This window comes from Hordeum vulgare, chromosome 3H (assembly GCF_904849725.1).
Source record: "Hordeum vulgare subsp. vulgare chromosome 3H, MorexV3_pseudomolecules_assembly, whole genome shotgun sequence".
Classification (NCBI taxonomy): domain Eukaryota; kingdom Viridiplantae; phylum Streptophyta; class Magnoliopsida; order Poales; family Poaceae; genus Hordeum; species Hordeum vulgare.
The window spans coordinates 521,934,198-521,950,654 of NC_058520.1; the positions used below are offsets into that span (position 1 = coordinate 521,934,198).

Consider the following 16,457-nt stretch of genomic DNA (forward strand, 5'->3'; position numbering starts at 1 on the left):
CGGCCTGGAGGCGCTGCAGTGAGCGGCCGGGTCGAGGAGCAGGCTGCGGGCGACCGGCGACGAGGGTTAGGTATGTCATGTCATGTCATGCCATGCGGTTGCATTTCTCCCCCTGTATTCGCATCAGCCTCTTCGTACCTCAGGTGCCAACTAGCTCATACTAGAGCCAGTAGTAGCTCCAACTCGGGAAATGCTCAGAGGATTTGGTAGTAGGAGCGCGAATTTTAATCCGATTCAACAGCATTGCAATACGGATTGGGCACGGTTAAAATGCGGACTTCTTAAGCATCAGTGTTTAGCCAGACCACTTGTTTTAGATCTGGTCTGGAACCTGATGTGCGAGTGCCAATTAGCTTTTAGCAGTGTTTAGCCAGACCACTTGCAGGTGCTCCCTGTTTGAAATTTACTTGAACTAGATACCAAAGTTCGCACAAATTATTATTTTTTGCCCCTCATCCAAACAACAATCAAGATCAGAAAATGGAAATAAAATGACTGGATTTCTGTTTGTTAACAACCAATAATGGCAAGTTGGGCAAATTACCAAACTCTGTCTAACAGACGCAACAATAACTTGGTAGGCATTTTCCTTTCACCGTCCAGATAAGGGGGTCAACTCTGTCATCCTGCTCGAGCTGGAGCTCTCGTCGTTGCCTTCCCCAGAAATCAACAAGTGGAACTGCCTTCGCATTTCATCATTCATGGACTTCATAGAGGACGCGGAAGCACACTGTTTTTCGCCCAGGGTCGTTGGCAACAACACTTTTAGCCTTGAAACAACCTCGGTCATGCTCGGCCTGTCGATGGCTGCACTTTCTACGCATTTCATGGCAAGGTCCACCACACCCTTCAGGGAACTGGGGTCGTACTGATCCAACAGCCTCTTGTCCACGATATCTTGAATACTGCCTTTTGCAATCTTTTGGCGTACCCAGTTTGGTAGGTGGTAGGTGTGAGGGTCCATCAATATCGGGGGCTTGCCAGTGATGATCTCCAAGAGCACGATGCCGAAGCTGTAAACGTCTGTCTTGATGGTGAGCTGGAAAGTTGCGTGGTACTCGGGATCAAGGTAGCCAAGAGTGCCAGCAGCAACAGTAGATATGTGTGTGTGTGCATCGCTAAAAGCGCGCGAAAGCCCAAAATCAGCTATTATCCCCACCAGGTTCCTGTCCAGAAGGATGTTGGCTGTCTTGACATCTCTGTGAACTATTGATGGGGTGCATGACTCATGTAGATATTCCAGTCCTGTAGTTTACTTTGTCAACATATGCATACATAAACACATACATCACCTAAAGGAAAGCATGTAAATGAAATTTGAACCTTGTGCTGAATCAAGTGCAATATGAAGTCGCTGTTCCCAATTCAAACTGTACTCATCTCCTGCATCAAGATGTACCAAAGTTAATGTAAGTGCCACAAGATACATGCTTGGTAGCATATGTACTAGCTTTGTAATTTTTGCACATTTAACTTCAGAAATGATGTTAAAACACACAATAATTAAGCATGACACCAATTGGTCTATTATAGTCTAAACCCGGTATAAATAGGCACTTTGATCTTCGAGAGGTCACTGCTTTTCCTTCGATTTAACAAAGATTTTTTATTAACTAAAGAACCAAACTATTAAAGTATTCTTTGAATATGTACTTCTGTCATAGCTTTGTTTCTTACTGGTTTTGAATATGTAACCATCGAGTCATAATCATGACTGAGTAGAGATATGTAACTGTGGTGCTCCAATTTGTTAGCCAAGTATCTATGGTCATGCCATGATTATGAATTTGACAATTGATAATTGTAAGAAGAATTCTCCAAACAAGAGAAGCTCTAAGAAGAACTAGGTCCACCAACTCAAGTGTACTGATTAGCAGCAGTAATAGCAGCCTATGCAATCAACCACACCTTTAACAAAAAAAAAATCATATTTTAACAAAACAAATACTCCTGTGTACAGTAGGGTCTAGGGTGTCAAAGTCAGATTTATTTAATCTGAGTTTTTTTTAACTTACTCTAGGCCGTGCAAAACTTTATATTATGCGGTAACGCACAATATAAAATTTGGTGGTAGGTGGCTTCCAAGTTGTTAATGAAAGCTATTGGCGTGCGGGTCTCTGTGTAGTAGTTGATTTTGAATGGAATAGAACATTATCTAAGTCAACTATGCTTGATAGAAATTTTTGAAATAGTGGAGAGAAAACCTTCTCTTAAAAGCTGTTGAAGATTTCCTTTGGGCATGAAGTCATAAACGAGAGCTAGGCACTTCTTGTTCTGGCAATATCCTTGTAGAGTCACGAGATTCTTGTGATGAACTTTGGACAAGGTTTGCACCTGCAGCAACAGATACAATTACCAATCATCCTATAGCTGAAGCCAATTGCATCATTTAATTGGATATGGACTCTCCAAGGGTTGATATCTTGCACGCTTTTAATTTACGTTCTGTAGAAGAAATCATTGATTGGACCTAGTTGGTTTCGTGGTATACCTCAGGAAGGAAGTCTGTTGACTCTGCTATTGATGTCTCCATAAGCACCTTAACAGCTACTTCATCACCATTTTCCATTGTGCCATGATAAACAGTACCAAAACCTCCTTTTCCAACGATTGAATGGAAGTCGTTCGTTATGTATTTCAGGTCTGCGTACGTGAACCGTCTAATGTCAATATGTAGGGGTGTTTCCTCTTCATACATAGCATAATTCTCATTGTCTCCTGACTTTCCTGTGGATTCAAAAAATAGTGTGTTAGGGCATCTCCAATGTTGACCCGCAAACCCGACACCGCATCCGTCCGCGGACAACCGGGGGGGGGGGGTGTGGCAATCCACGGATGCGGGATAGGGCCATTCAATGCTATCCGCTTACATTTCAAACAAGTTTAAACAAACGGGACGAATTGCATGCAACCCGGATGATTTTTATTCTAACCGGCCGAAAACAATTTACATTTCGGACATATTTTAACTAAACCATACTAGACAAGGCTCAACCTAGTCTAATGTTGGCCACAACGGATCTCCACTCCCACGACATGTCTTTCCGATGTCCGGCAATCCGCTTGTCAGACTACCTGTAGCCCTGGAGGGATATGCTTCTGGTAGAGGCTAGGGTTCTACCAGGTCTCGGACGTAGGTTGTAGGGGTGGAAGTGCGGGCTGCGAGGTTGGGGACGCCGGCGCCGACGGTTGGGCGCCGTCGCGGCGTGAGAGAGAGAGAGGCGGCTAGGGTTTGGGGCTCTCGTCTCCTGAGGGAGACGACAACAGAATATACTGTTTATTGTTTGATTAATATCGAAGGGGTACATGTGTTTATAAAGGAGGACAACCTCCACTAAACCCTAGATAACTTGGACTCTAATATAACTTGGACTTCTAAGATAGGTAAGATAACTTGGGCTAAGCCCGTAATTAACCCTGCCCATTTGGGCCTCCTCCGTTGGTACGTTGTACCGGTCATAACATCTCTCCCCGCCTTCTCAAACAGCTCGTCCTCGAGCTGAACATCTGGAAACTGCTGGCGGAAATCGTCGAGCTTCTCCCAAGTCGCTTCCTCCTCTGGCAGGCCGGTCCATTGTACCAAGACATGCCAGACGCCGCGACGCTGCTGCGCCTGTAGCACCTTCGCCACCTGTGCGGAAGCTGGAAGGAGGCGGCCATCCGAAGTAGGAGGAACGGCCGGTGTCGCTGTAGGAGGGTCCCCGCGGTAGGCCTTCAGTAAGACGACATGGAAGACGTCGTGCAGGCGAGAACCAGCTGGCAGCTCCAAGCGGTATGCGAGTGTGCCGACACGCTCCAGCACACGAAAGGGACCGGCGTAGCGAGGTCCCAATTTGCGCTTGGAGCGCGGGTCCAGAGACTGCATGGTCCTGTGGAGGAGGCGCAGCCACACCCAATCGCCCACCGCGAACTCCGCCTCGCGATGATGAGCATCGTAGTACTTCCGAGCCAGCTGTTGTGCTTGGAGAAGACGCTGGCGTGCCACAGCCAGAGTGTCGTCGCGGGTGCGGAGTAAGTCGCCCGCCGTCTCGGACCGAGCCGTCCCAGGCTCGTAAGGGAGCATCGCCGGAGGTGGGCGCCCGTAGACCACCTCGAAAGGCGTGGTGCGCAGGGCGGAGTGATAGGAGGTGTTGTAGCAGTACTCCGCCCACGCCAACCAGTCCACCCAAGCTCGTGGACGATCACCAGTAACACAGCGCAGGTACATGGCGATCACCTTGTTGACCACCTCGGATTGGCCGTCTGTCTGAGGGTGGAACGCCGTGCTCATGCGGAGCTTCACGCCCGCCAGTCGAAAGAGATCCCGCCAGACATGTCCCGTGAACACGGGATCACGATCGCTGACGATGGACGACGGAAAACCATGGAGGCGGACGATGCCGTCGAAGAAGGCCCGTGCCACGGAGGCGGCTGTATATGGATGACCCAGGGCGATGAAGTGCGCGTACTTGGAGAAGCGGTCAACCACCGTGAGGATGACGGACTTGCCGCCCACCTTGGGAAGGCCCTCGATGAAGTCCATGGAAATATCCGCCCACACCTGGGAGGGTACGTCCAGCGGCTGCAGTAGATCCACGGGTCGTAGTGTCTTCGTCTTGTTCCGCTGGCACGTCACGCATGACCACACCCAGTCGCGGACCATCGCGCCATCACCGGGGATGTAAAAATCAGCACGGAGACGATGGAGAGTCTTCTGCACGCCCTCGTGCCCTGCAGAGTGCGCCAAGGTCAGGACCTGGTGGCGCAGGTCGCCATGGTCGGGCACGAAGATGCGGCGGCCATGTAGGAGTAGCCCCTCGTCCAAGCGCCAGGGCGCGTCCAGCTCGCCGACGTCAAGGCGCTGGCACAGGCCCTGGGCGTCCACGGCCGTCGAAGTTGCCCGACGAATGTCGTTGATGAAGGCGAAAGATGGCCCGGAGCGAATGCACATGATAGTGCCAGCCATGGCGACGTCGTCCGCGACATCCTCAGTGTCGCGGCGGGACAAGGCGTCGGCGACCGTGTTGAGACGGCCGGGGCGGTACTCAACAGTGAAGTCGAAGCCAAAGAGCTTGCTGATCCACTGGTGTTGCGGAACTGTGGAGAGGCGCTGGTCCAGCAAGAACTTGAGGCTGTAGTGGTCCGTGCGCACACGGAATGACTGGCCCCAAAGATAAGGCCGCCAGTGGCGCACCGCCTGAACCAGCCCAATAAGCTCGCGCTCGTAGGCCGCGAGCTTGTGATGGCGAGCGGCGAAGGGGCGGCTGAAGAAGGCGAGCGGTCCCTCGCCCTGGTGAAGGACGGCGCCGAAGCCGATGCCAGAGGCGTCGCAGTCCACGATGAACGGCATATCAAAGTCTGGCATCTGGAGGACGGGTCCCGTCGTGAGCGCCTGCTGGAGAGCCTCGAATGCCGTAGTCGCCTCCTCGTCCCAGGAGAAGGCGTCGCGTCGAAGGAGACGCGTCAGTGGCGCGGCGATGAGGCCGAAGTCCCGGATGTACTTTCGGTAGTAGCCGGGGAGGCCCAAGAAGCCGCGGAGTGACCGCGGGATCGGCCACGCGGCGACGGCGGCGACCTTGTCCGCGTCCATCGCTACCCCGTCCGCCGAGATGACGTGCCCCAGGTACGCGACGGAGGTCGTGCCGAACGAGCACTTCGAGCGCTTGAGGTGAAGACGATGCGCTCGAAGCTCGTTGAAGATGATGGCCACATGTTGTAGATGCTCCGCCCAAGATGCACTGTAGATGAGAATGTCATCAAAGAAAACAAGCACAAAGCGGCGCAAGTATGGGCTGAGCACGTCGTTCATCAGGGCCTGGAAGGTCGCCGGCGCGTTGGAGAGGCCGAACGGCATCACCAGGAACTCGAAGTGGCCATGGTGAGTGCGGAACGCCGTCTTCTCGATGTCGTCAGGGTGCATGCGCACCTGATGGTAGCCCGAGCGAAGGTCGAGCTTGGTGAAGAAGCGCGCTCCGTGTAGCTCGTCCAAGAGCTCATCCACGACGGGGATGGGGAACTTGTCCTTGGACGTCAGGGCGTTGAGGGCGCGGTAGTCGATGCAGAAGCGCCATGTGCCGTCGGACTTGCGCACAAGGAGCACCGGGGCGGAGAACGGCGATGTCGAAATCCGGATGATGCCCTGCGCGAGCATGACCGCCACCTGACGCTCGAGCTCGTCTTTCTGCAGCTGAGGGTACCGGTACGGACGCACGGCTACAGGTGCCGTGTCCGGCAGCAGGTGGATGCGGTGGTCACAGGGCCGCACGGGAGGGAGGCCCTGTGGCTCGTCGAAGATGTCGCTGTGCTGCTGCAGGAGGTCGGCCAGGAGGGGATGCGCCTCGTCCAGTGCGGACGCCATCAACTGGAGCTGTGGAGTCACGGCGCCGGAGCCGCCGATGCCTGTCCACTGAACGCGACGGGCGCCCTCGCGCCAGAAGATGAGGGACAGCACATCGAGGTCCCAAAGGATGGGGCCGAGAGTGGACAGGAAGTCGATGCCGAGGATGAAGTCGTAGCAGCCCAGGTCGATGCCGACGCAGTCGATGGAGAACGGCTCGTCGCCGATGAGAACGGGAACCTGCCGCGCCACCCCCTGGCAAGCAAGGCGGTCCCCGTTGGCGACGGTGACGCTGAACTTCTCCGAGCCCGCCGGTTGGAGTGCGAGGCGGCGCATGGCGTCCCGGACAGGAAGTTGTGCGTCGAACCCGTGTCCACGAGCGCGGTTAGACGCTCCCCGTTGATCGTCACCGGAAGCAGCATCGTCTTTGCCGTCTTGATGCCAGCCATGGCATGAAGGGAGACGACGAAGGCGGTCGCGTCGACCGGCCCGTAGGTCGTGATGCCGACCTCGGAGAGTGTGGTGGTGTCGAGCTCCGCGGTGAGGGCCTCCACCTCCGCGTCGTCGACGGTCTCCAAGTAGAACAGGCGGGCGCACGTATGACCCGGCGCATACGGCTCGTCACAGTTGAAGCACAGGCCCTTGCGGCGCCGCTCGAGCTGCTCGGCCGACGTCAAGCGCCGGAAGGTGCGTGTCGGCGCGGGGGCAGCCGCCGTAGCGGCCGGCAGGGCGGGGCGTGTCGGGGTGGCGGCCGCCGGGGCGGGGCGGGTCGGGGAACGCGTGCCGCGGCCCGGGAACGCCTGCTGCAGGGCGTTGGCGCGCTGCTCGTACGCGCGTGCGTAATACATGGCCGTCTGCAGGTCCTGGGGGTCGCGCATCTCGACGTCGATGCGGATGTGGTCGGGAAGGCCGCCGACGAAGAGCTCGGCGCGTTGGCGAGCCGTGACGTCAGGCGCATGGCAGGCCAACGTTTTGAAGCGGTCGGCGAAGTCCTGCACCGAGGTGGTGAAGGGAAGGCGACCGAGCTCGGCCAAGCGGCTCCCACGTATGGGGGGGCCGAACCGGAGGAGACACAGGTCGCGAAAGCGCTCCCATGAAGGCATCCCGCCCTCGTCCTGCTCGAGGGCGTAGTACCAAGTCTGGGCGGCGCCACGGAGGTGGTACGAGGCGATCCACGTGCGGTCGGACGCCATGGTCCGCTGCCCCCTGAAAAACTGGTCGCATTGATTGAGCCAGTTCAGGGGGTCGACGGTGCCGTCGTAGGTGGCAAACTCCAGCTTGGTGAAGCGGGGTGGCTGCTGCACGTGTGGCGAGGCCGCGTAGGTGCCCTCGTGACGGCCCAGCGCGGCGGAAGGAGAGTGTTGCGGCACCACGGAGCTCCCGGCGTACGGATTAGTGTACCCGCCGAACCCCCCGAAGGTGGGGGCGGGTGGCTGCAACACCGTCGGCTGTAGTGGCGCCGTCGTGTAGGTCGGCGTGTCCATCCACGTCGGTAGCGGGGACGGCGACGGCGGCCACCGGACCTGGGTGATCGGCAGGCCCTGGGGCACGACAGTCGCCGGGGGCGGTGGCGCGAAGGGCGCCGCCGGCGGAGGCGGTGGTGGCGGGGTTCCGTACGGAGCCTGGAGGAGAGTCCGGAGGTTCGAGACCGCCAGGTTGAGGTCGCGGATCGCCAAGGACATCTCCGCCGGGGAGAGGACGGGGGCGGGTTCGGCCGCCAGGGCCGCGGGACCGGAGGCGGCCGGACCTGAGGTGGCCGGCGGCGGTGAGTGGTGCGGCGGCGACGGCTGCTGTGAAGTGGCGGGGAAGGCGGTGGTGGCGGCGGCGGTGGTGGTGGGAAGGTCCGACAAACTCATCGAACCCAAGCTACCTGATACCAAATTGGTAGAGGCTAGGGTTCTACCAGGTCTCGGACGTAGGTTGTAGGGGTGGAAGTGCGGGCTGCGAGGTTGGGGACGCCGGCGCCGGCGGTTGGGCGCCGTCGCGGCGTGAGAGAGAGAGAGGCGGCTAGGGTTTGGGGCTCTCGTCTCCTGAGGGAGACGACAACAGAATATACTGTTTATTGTCTGATTAATATCGAAGGGGTACATGTGTTTATAAAGGAGGACAACCTCCACTAAACCCTAGATAACTTGGACTCTAATATAACTTGGACTTCTAAGATAGGTAAGATAACTTGGGCTAAGCCCGTAATTAACCCTGCCCATTGGGCCTCCTCCGTTGGTACGTTGTACCGGTCATAACAGCTTCAACGAGAGGGGATATGATCCCTTCGTTTACGTGAAGCGCTGACCAAAGTTGGTTTTCAGGCGGGGGAAGACGGTCGCCATGGTCTACGCCCTTGCTCGCCGGGCAAGACACCGGCTGTGTACCCCCGGGCCGCAGTGGCAATGGCCTTCTTGGGACCCGAGCGGCGGCGTACTCCCATGATCTACTTTTCCTTGTTATCCGCGATGGCCGCGGACATGCCGGCCCCCGCAGACATGGCTTCTTCCCGCACCTACCTGACGCGTTGCCACCATGGCTTGTGGTGGATTTGCCGGGAGATGGCTTTGGCCAGCCTGGACGGGCAAGGAGGGGGTGGCGATGGCGATGGCGGTGGCGCCGGATTCGGAGGGTTTGCCAGCAAGCCAACCTCTATCGGGCTGGCTCGCCAGGCAACCCATGCCGCTGCAATGCCAGAGAACTCTTTCTTCTGCTTGCCGGAGGCCATGGCCGCTGAAATGCGTGAGAACCCCTTCTTCTGCTTGTCGGAGGCCATGGCGGGTGTTGTACAAGGAGGAGATGGAGAGAGCGGAGAAGGGGTGTGGTTCTTGCCCGGCCTGGCCTGGCCATGTTTATATAGTGGGCGGATGGAGAGGCGTTTAATGCCGTCCGGCACAGGAACGAACGTGTGGCGCTTCGGGCGCCGGAGTAGGCTCCTTGGCACATGCATCGGTTAAATGGAGGTAGGCGGGCAGAAAGATGTCGTTTTAATGCGGAGAGAAGACGTGCGTAGCAGGCGACCAACGGGTGGCGCTCTCGGCCGGCGAGGTTCTTCAGTGCTGACTCCCGTGACGGTCACATCCGCTTTGGTCCAGCATGAATAGGGGCAGCTGGTTTCGGGCGGGAAAGCGCGTGGGCGCGGGAGAGGGTTTTTTTGTGGGCCATGTTAGTCAAACGTGGGCGTGGCAGCGGTCCGAACGCCTGCAATCCCCCTCCCCCAGTCTGTCCTCGGTTTGCGGGAAAAAGTGTGTCCAGATCGCCAAACGGACCAATGTAGACCATGTTGAATGGCAAAGCACGTCCGGACGGTTGTGGGTGGTTTGAGGGTCGGCATTGGAGATACCCTTACATGAAAGTTCTGGTGTGAAGCTGCTGTCTAATGTCAATGACCTATTTCATTGATGAAAGGGAATTTAAGAGCGATTTTTTTTACCTTTCCAGCATAATTTCCATAGTATGCACATCACTACTAGGAGGGATACCAGTACTACAGGAACTATCACTGCGATGACCACGGTAGATGTGGTTTTCTTCTTCTTATTTGAACAATACGTATCTTTGACTTTTGAGCATACGGGATTGCCTTCTAATCTGGTGGCACCATTACACAACATACAGAAAAAATAAACTGGTAAGATGTTAGCTACAGCAGGTCTATTGTCATATCCGTGAACAGTTACCAAATTCAACAAAGTTGTGATGGCCCATTTGGGTGCCACAAGAAGTGTGTGAAGCAACACTTGTGCAGAGCATTACATTGATTCAAGCATGCCCTCAGTTACATGGACTAGCATCTAATAGTAACTATAAAAGCTTTGATGTGTATGGGCATTCAATATGCGAATCAGATAAGGACATTAGTAACTGCACATAATTGACAAACCATGAAGTTTCTTCTTCTAGAGTGCATAGGTGAGAAACTATGAAGTTTGTTCTTTCAGAGTGTGTAAATGTTTAGCAGGTTAGTCTTGTTATAAAATGGAGGCATCTTCCAATCATAACGGGGCTGCTGTGGCATGGCGTTAGGGAGTGTGGCACGCCACAAAATATAACACCAGCCAAACTGGCCACAGAAAGTCAAACTTGTGTAACTCTTGTTTGGTGAAGTGCGGTGTATTTCCATTTTATGTGCAAAGACTGTTGCTAAACCTTGATTTTTCTATAAAGCTGAACCCTGTTTCTTTTCAGTATAGTTGTTTAATTTGATCTGTTTTTTCAGTAGTCGGAAATTGTGAAACATTCAGTTAAAAGAAAAGGAAATGTGCAACGGAGCTTGCAAACCTTAAGTCAAGCAGACCGGCCTGAGATCTTTGAAGAATAGAATTGGGGATTGGTCCATCGAGCTGGTTATATGACAAATCGCTGTAAAATAAAGTTAGAACCGTTCTCTAAATTTTATATCATGAACCAAATATTATAATAAGCAGAGAGACTTACAGAACTTTGAGTGACTTTATTTGGTAGTCTGGAATAGGTCCTGTCAAATTGTTGTGTGATAAATCCCTACATAAGTTCTGTGCTTAGGGTCATAAAAATGCCAAAAATAATCTGATTCAGACCGTTAATGTTTAGTGGTAGGCACCACTTACAAGTTCTCCAGTGATGCCATGTTCATGAATGATATGACCAATCCACCTTTCAGTCCACTGGTAGACAGATCTCTGCAAAACAACTCACTTATTACAAGTCTATTAACTTAGCCATAGTATTGAGCTAACATGTTTCTTTAAGATTATTTAAGTATCTTTTTATGGTTCATTTACAGTAAATTGCATGTGTTTTCAAGCTTTCAACTAAATTAACTGTGTTTTCAAGATACTATTCCCTCTGTTCACAAATATAAGATGTTCTAATTTTCTTCTGAATTGGATGTATATAGACATGTTTTAGTGTGTTTGTTCACTTATTCAGTCCGTATGTAGTCCATATTGAAATATCCAAAACATCTTATATTTGTGAACGGAGGGAGTAACTAGTAAGACACGTGACGAGTTTTTCTTACCATATAAAAAAAATGCAATGTACGTCAAAGGTTAAAAAAAAATCTTGATGTTTAGATTCTGAAATGTAGATGGTACAAATCCTGGTTATGTTCTTACATTGCGACAATCCTCGGATTCTGCTTTCTCTTAGAGTAGTCGCAAGTCAAACCTTCCCAGGAATACTCTCTTGGGGAGCATGGATCTCCATTCCAGTTTATTTGTGCCAAATTGTAGTGTTTCTTGACTTCTTTCATGTAATTGACTAGAACACCCAAAAAACAAATTGAAACAAACATGAACAGAATAAAGAATGCTCTATATGTTGGGTATGGGCGATCATGTGATTAAAAAGAATGTAAACATTAACTTAACTAGTTGTAAAGTTATTTGTTATGCAACTTTTATCTATTTAATAGAAGTGAATAAATTGGTTTGTTGGCGGTTGAATTTTAGAGCATGGCTTACTGTTCTACTGGATCAGCTGGTTAAAAGTTTTTTCTATTGCTCTAACGAGGACACTGACAAGGGGGGGGGGGGTCTACACAAGTACACAATGAGATTTTATAGTCACTAAGATTTGTTTAAATGCAGGGAGCCGGAAGTGCTGTTCATCAATGGAATAAACTGCATGATGATAATGCAAATGTGCTACATATTTCCCTTCGTCCGAAATTACTTGTCGCACAAATAGATAAAAATGGATGTATCTAAAGCTAAAATACATATAGATACATCCATCCCTATGACAAGTATTTTCGGACGAAGGGAGTACATGACATATGTGTCATAAGTGTAGATGTGCAATAAGTTTGCAATATCCAGATCGATGGTCGTCTTACCATCCTCGGGCTCGGTGGTGAAGTTTTCCATCCGAATGAGTGAGTACACCTCGAACGCGTTGATGAGCGGGGGGAGGCGTGAGCTGCGCGTCTTGTTCAGCGTGTACTCTGCGTTGCCATTATACAAGAACTGCCCGCTGTCGTATAGGCTGTTGGCCTGTAATCGTGACGGGGAGAAGCCTCGATGCAGCACATCGCCGGAGTTGTAGATGTCAAAGCTTCTGTTCGGGTTGTTATCATTAATTTCAGCAAAGTGGAAGATTGGGAGAAGGCGGACACTCTCGGGGTCCAGATTCTGCCCCTGTGCCACGTTGAGACTCATAATGGAGTAGTTTGTGTCTAGGGTCGTGGCCTTCTGGAAGATGGCCACCGGCACATTGAAGTAGTCGTCACCCGGGAGAATCTCCACTTGATTGCTAGTGCTCACGTTGATCCAGGGGTAGGTGTTGGAGGCGAAAGACCAGGCCTCCCAGAACTGGTCGTAAGGGTCCACTGGATATCTGCATCGCACACAAAAGACAAGGAGAAAACAGGTAAGTATTCCCTCCGTTCCTAAATATAAGATCTTTTAGAGATTTCACTATGAACTACATATAGATGTACATAGACATATTTTAGAGTGTAGATTCATTCATTTTACTTTGTATGTAATCCATAGTAAAATCTTTAAAAGGTCTTATATTTAGGAATGTAGGGAGTAGCTAGCTACTGTAGCTAACATGATACCACTACTTTTTGGTTCCATTGGAGCTGGTAATCTCATATTCTTGGCAAGTTTAGATTTACTCCCTGAGTACATTGGTTGTAAGTAACATATTATATTATGGGATGGAGGGAGTACAATTTATTTTCTGTTAGAAGTAAGTGCGGGATTTAGGATACATAATAGCATACACTCCAAATGTGTTGAGCAAGCCAACATGTTTTAAAACCACTGCCTCCGCAAAATAAAAATAAAAATAATTAAAGCAACTGATAGGCATAATTCAGTTCTAATCCAAAACTAGGAGTATTATGGATGCCAGTCTCACCTTGTGACAAAGTCAGTGGCTTCACCAAATCTGAGGCGTGTAAAGTAGCCTACTGATACCGAAGTATTCACAAAAGGGTACATCGCATCTAGCAGCGGCCTCAGCTCCAGAGCAGACACGAACGGAGTCCCTGAACCGAAGTTTATCAGGCAGACCGACACAGAGTCGCCCGGAGCAATGGTGAGCACCTCCTTCCATACTGTGGACAATGGATCCGAATTTGTCAAGTTCACCGTATCCCAGAAATTGACGCCGATATGGAGCCCAAACCGAAAAAGCGACCCGTCCATAGTTCTGTTCAACCCATCATAGTCGCCGTAAGTAAACAAGGCCCTCACCAGAAACTTTTTACCAGCGGCGGATGGCAGCGTGTAGCAATTCCTTGAGCCGTTGGGGAAGCTCCTCAAGGTTTTTTGGCTCTCATATGGGGCACCAGGCATGGACTCTGCTGCTATTTGGTGGGTCAAACCGCCCTCGACGAATCCAGCGTCGGACTGGTGCTGTATTTCTTTTATCTTGCTGTCGTTGTAGGGAGTAGTGTTTCTGTATCCACAGTCGAGGCTTATGAACCCTGCATAACGGAGAATATGAATCGGTTTCATGTGTTTCAGGTTCAAGATGATCATGACATGTAGCACTAGCTAGGTATTCGGTAGCTAATAATACGCCTATTGTTAAAGAATTTCAGTAAAGTGGGATTTATTTAGTTGCATGCTGAAGCAAATTACTCCCTCTGTTTTTAAATACAAGTCTTTTTTAAGATTTCACTAGTACGCTACATACGGAGCAAAATGAGTGGATCTATACTCTAAAGTATGTCTATATACATCCGTATGTAGTCTCTTAGTGAAACCTCTAAAAAGATTTATATGAATGTGCAGGTGGAGCAGGAATTAAAGAATCGCAGGATCGATAAATGAAGCTAGGAGGGTATGGTTTGCATTACCTGAAGTAGACTGGCCATGGAGTCGAGTAATCATGATGAGCAACAAAGCCAAGATCCATGTCAGTCTTTTGTTTGCCGAGCAACTGAAGCGGAATACCATGGTGCTCTTGGGTTCATGCATTGTCGGGAAGCAATCATGCAAATCAACAAGCTTCGTATCTGCGACAAGTGACTTGTGTGCGTAGTACTTTTTTCAAGAGCATGTGCGTAGTACTTATAAAACAGCAATTTAGTACTGTATTTCAATTGAATTGGCCTCAAGCGTAACAATGAGGATGAAGCAAAACGTTTTGTTCATCAACAAGTACCATTTTCGTCAAAGAAATGCAACTTGCATTCATCTAAAAATAGAAAATGCAACTTGTATTTAATTAAAAATAGAAAACGTAACTTGAAGTGGAGTTTCCTCATTCTCCTCTTTGGAGGGTAGTCGGGCCATGGCACGGACCGCCCGGTTATGCTCTCGGGCGAGCCGGCGAGGGTGCACTTTGCCCCCTTTATCGGTTTTCAAGAATATAGACACGGGGGGCTTCCTCGTTCAAGGTGGCGTGGGATTGTGCCTTTGCCGCATGGACGGCCCGTGATATATGTTGGTGTTAACCTTCGATCTGGAGCTTGACGTCGCAGGGATGAGCTGCCACCCTAGAGTTGGGGCGCCATACGATCATGTCGAAGAAAACCAGAGATAAGCCAAACAAAATGAAGTGAAGTGGAGTGGCTATGGTTTAATCATGATGACCAGCATGGCTCACAGTAAGAGATATGCCATCTCAATCCTATTCTCTTTCTATGCGTTTTAAAATCCGGGGATAAGAGCACCTGGCCTTGCAAATACGGCCCCTCAAACGTGTGCAGACGTGTTCGGACGCGCCTACGGACACTTACTGGATGCTTCTTATTTTTTGTCTTCTACATCCGCATCCCTCATATCTGAACCCTCATATCCGTATAAACACATGCAACGTTACGTAAAACAAGAGATCAATATCTTGCATCAAATCGGATTACTTCATCGAACAAAAGGATCATAGTTCATCGATAAATTCATACTAGAAACTACTTAAGCATAATTAAAATATGAACAAAACGGGGAAGGGCGAAGGAAATCATCGTTTCCTCGCCGTCCCTTCCCCTTCCAGTTGTCCATGCCGTTGTGCCCCTCCTCCGTGTAGGCGTTGGTGTGCCCTGGAGTGTCGTCGTCGTCGTCATCAGAGCCGGATGTGGTGAAGAGGTCGCTGTCGTCCTCGTAGGAGCTGCACCGCATGCCGGACAGCCTGCGGAGCAGGCGATCCCGCTCCTCCACGTGGCGGGCTACTTTCGCCTTCGCCGCCGCCTCTTTCACTGCCTCGCGCTCCGATAACTGGATGGCCAGTCGGAGCGCCTTGGCATTCTTGCCGTGGAGGCGGCGTGCATCCATCTCCATCGTCGCCAACGAGTGATGAAGAACGCCCGTGAGGAGCGCGTCCTCGGGGTCGACCGACGCGCTCGAGGTCAAACGCCGCGTGGCCAGCGCCTCCCCCCTCTCCCTAGCACATTGCTGCTTGCGACGGCCTGCGCGCGCCTCGGACTCCGGCGTCCTCGTGCGCCCCGTCCCCGACGCGGGCACGAGGACCCAGCGGTGGCCGGACAACGCTTCCGAAGCAGAAGGTGGTGGAGGTGGGCGGCGTAGCTGACTTGGAGCGGACTTCCCGAAGCGGGAGCGAACGAAGCTGCACACCTCGCGGGAAGGGCCTGTGACGTCGCCGACGCTCTGTCGGCATGTGACGGGCTCGGAGGATGCAGATCCACTACCGTCGGCGCTCCGTTGGCGTGCGACGGGCCCGAAGGATGCAGATCCACCGCCGTCGGGGCTGCCTTGGTCCTGCATTGGGCGGTGCAACACGATGCGGAGGTCCACCTCCTCCACATCGACGTTTAATCCGTCGGAGCTACTTCCGTCGCCGGCCATCGAATCGAAGCGTGGGGAGGGGAAGTGGAGTGGACGTAGCGTGAACTACCAGATGTCTAGGATTTTCCCGATTCGGGTATTTAGCGGGGTTGGTGGTGGGCCGGGCTGACACGACGGTGGGGTCGATGGTGGGACAGGCAGTCACACGGCCGTGCCCAGGCTACACATATCCGCCCGATATTTTAGGCTGGATATGAGAGGTGTCGGTCAGCCCGGACGTTTGAGGCCCATTTAGTAAATCCGTGTGGGTCGATTTTTCGTGACTAAGCAGTGACCGGACGGCCTGCCCGGACGTATGAAACAGATATAAGCATTTTTTAAAATAATACCTTTTTTTAATAAAATTGAAAAATATTGTGCACTTCCATTTTTTTTTCAAAACTAATACATCATCAGCCTAGCCAAAGCCG

At 51.7% G+C, this 16,457-nt stretch overlaps 1 protein-coding gene across 1 annotated transcript; it reads right to left on the bottom strand.

Annotated features, from left to right (window-relative positions):
• Positions 1-520: 520 nt before the first annotated feature.
• On the bottom strand, positions 521-16,047 carry LOC123441958 (probable LRR receptor-like serine/threonine-protein kinase At2g28960). Its single transcript, XM_045118115.1, has 12 exons — positions 15,183-16,047; positions 13,154-13,724; positions 12,123-12,622; positions 11,401-11,545; positions 10,891-10,962; positions 10,739-10,804; positions 10,555-10,663; positions 9,735-10,053; positions 2,492-2,727; positions 2,205-2,334; positions 1,324-1,383; positions 521-1,245 (listed from the first exon to the last, which is right to left on the bottom strand). Exons 1-12 carry the CDS (start codon positions 16,045-16,047, stop codon positions 593-595), a joined length of 3,726 nt encoding a protein of 1,241 aa, XP_044974050.1. The 3' UTR covers positions 521-592.
• Between the last annotated feature and the right edge of the window lie 410 nt (positions 16,048-16,457).

What these genes read in the sequence shown, in the direction of transcription:
- LOC123441958 (XM_045118115.1), bottom strand. Translation starts at nt 16,047, where the DNA reads ATGGCCGGCGACGGAAGTAGCTCCGACGGATTAAACGTCGATGTGGAG. An exon ending in CACCACCGAGCCCGAGGATG is followed by an intron (nt 11,546 to 12,122) that starts GTAAGACGACCA and finishes TGGGTGTTCTAG; the next exon opens with TCAATTACATGAAAGAAGTC. An exon ending in ATAAAGTCACTCAAAGTTCT is followed by an intron (nt 10,664 to 10,738) that starts GTAAGTCTCTCT and finishes TTTATTTTACAG; the next exon opens with CGATTTGTCATATAACCAGC.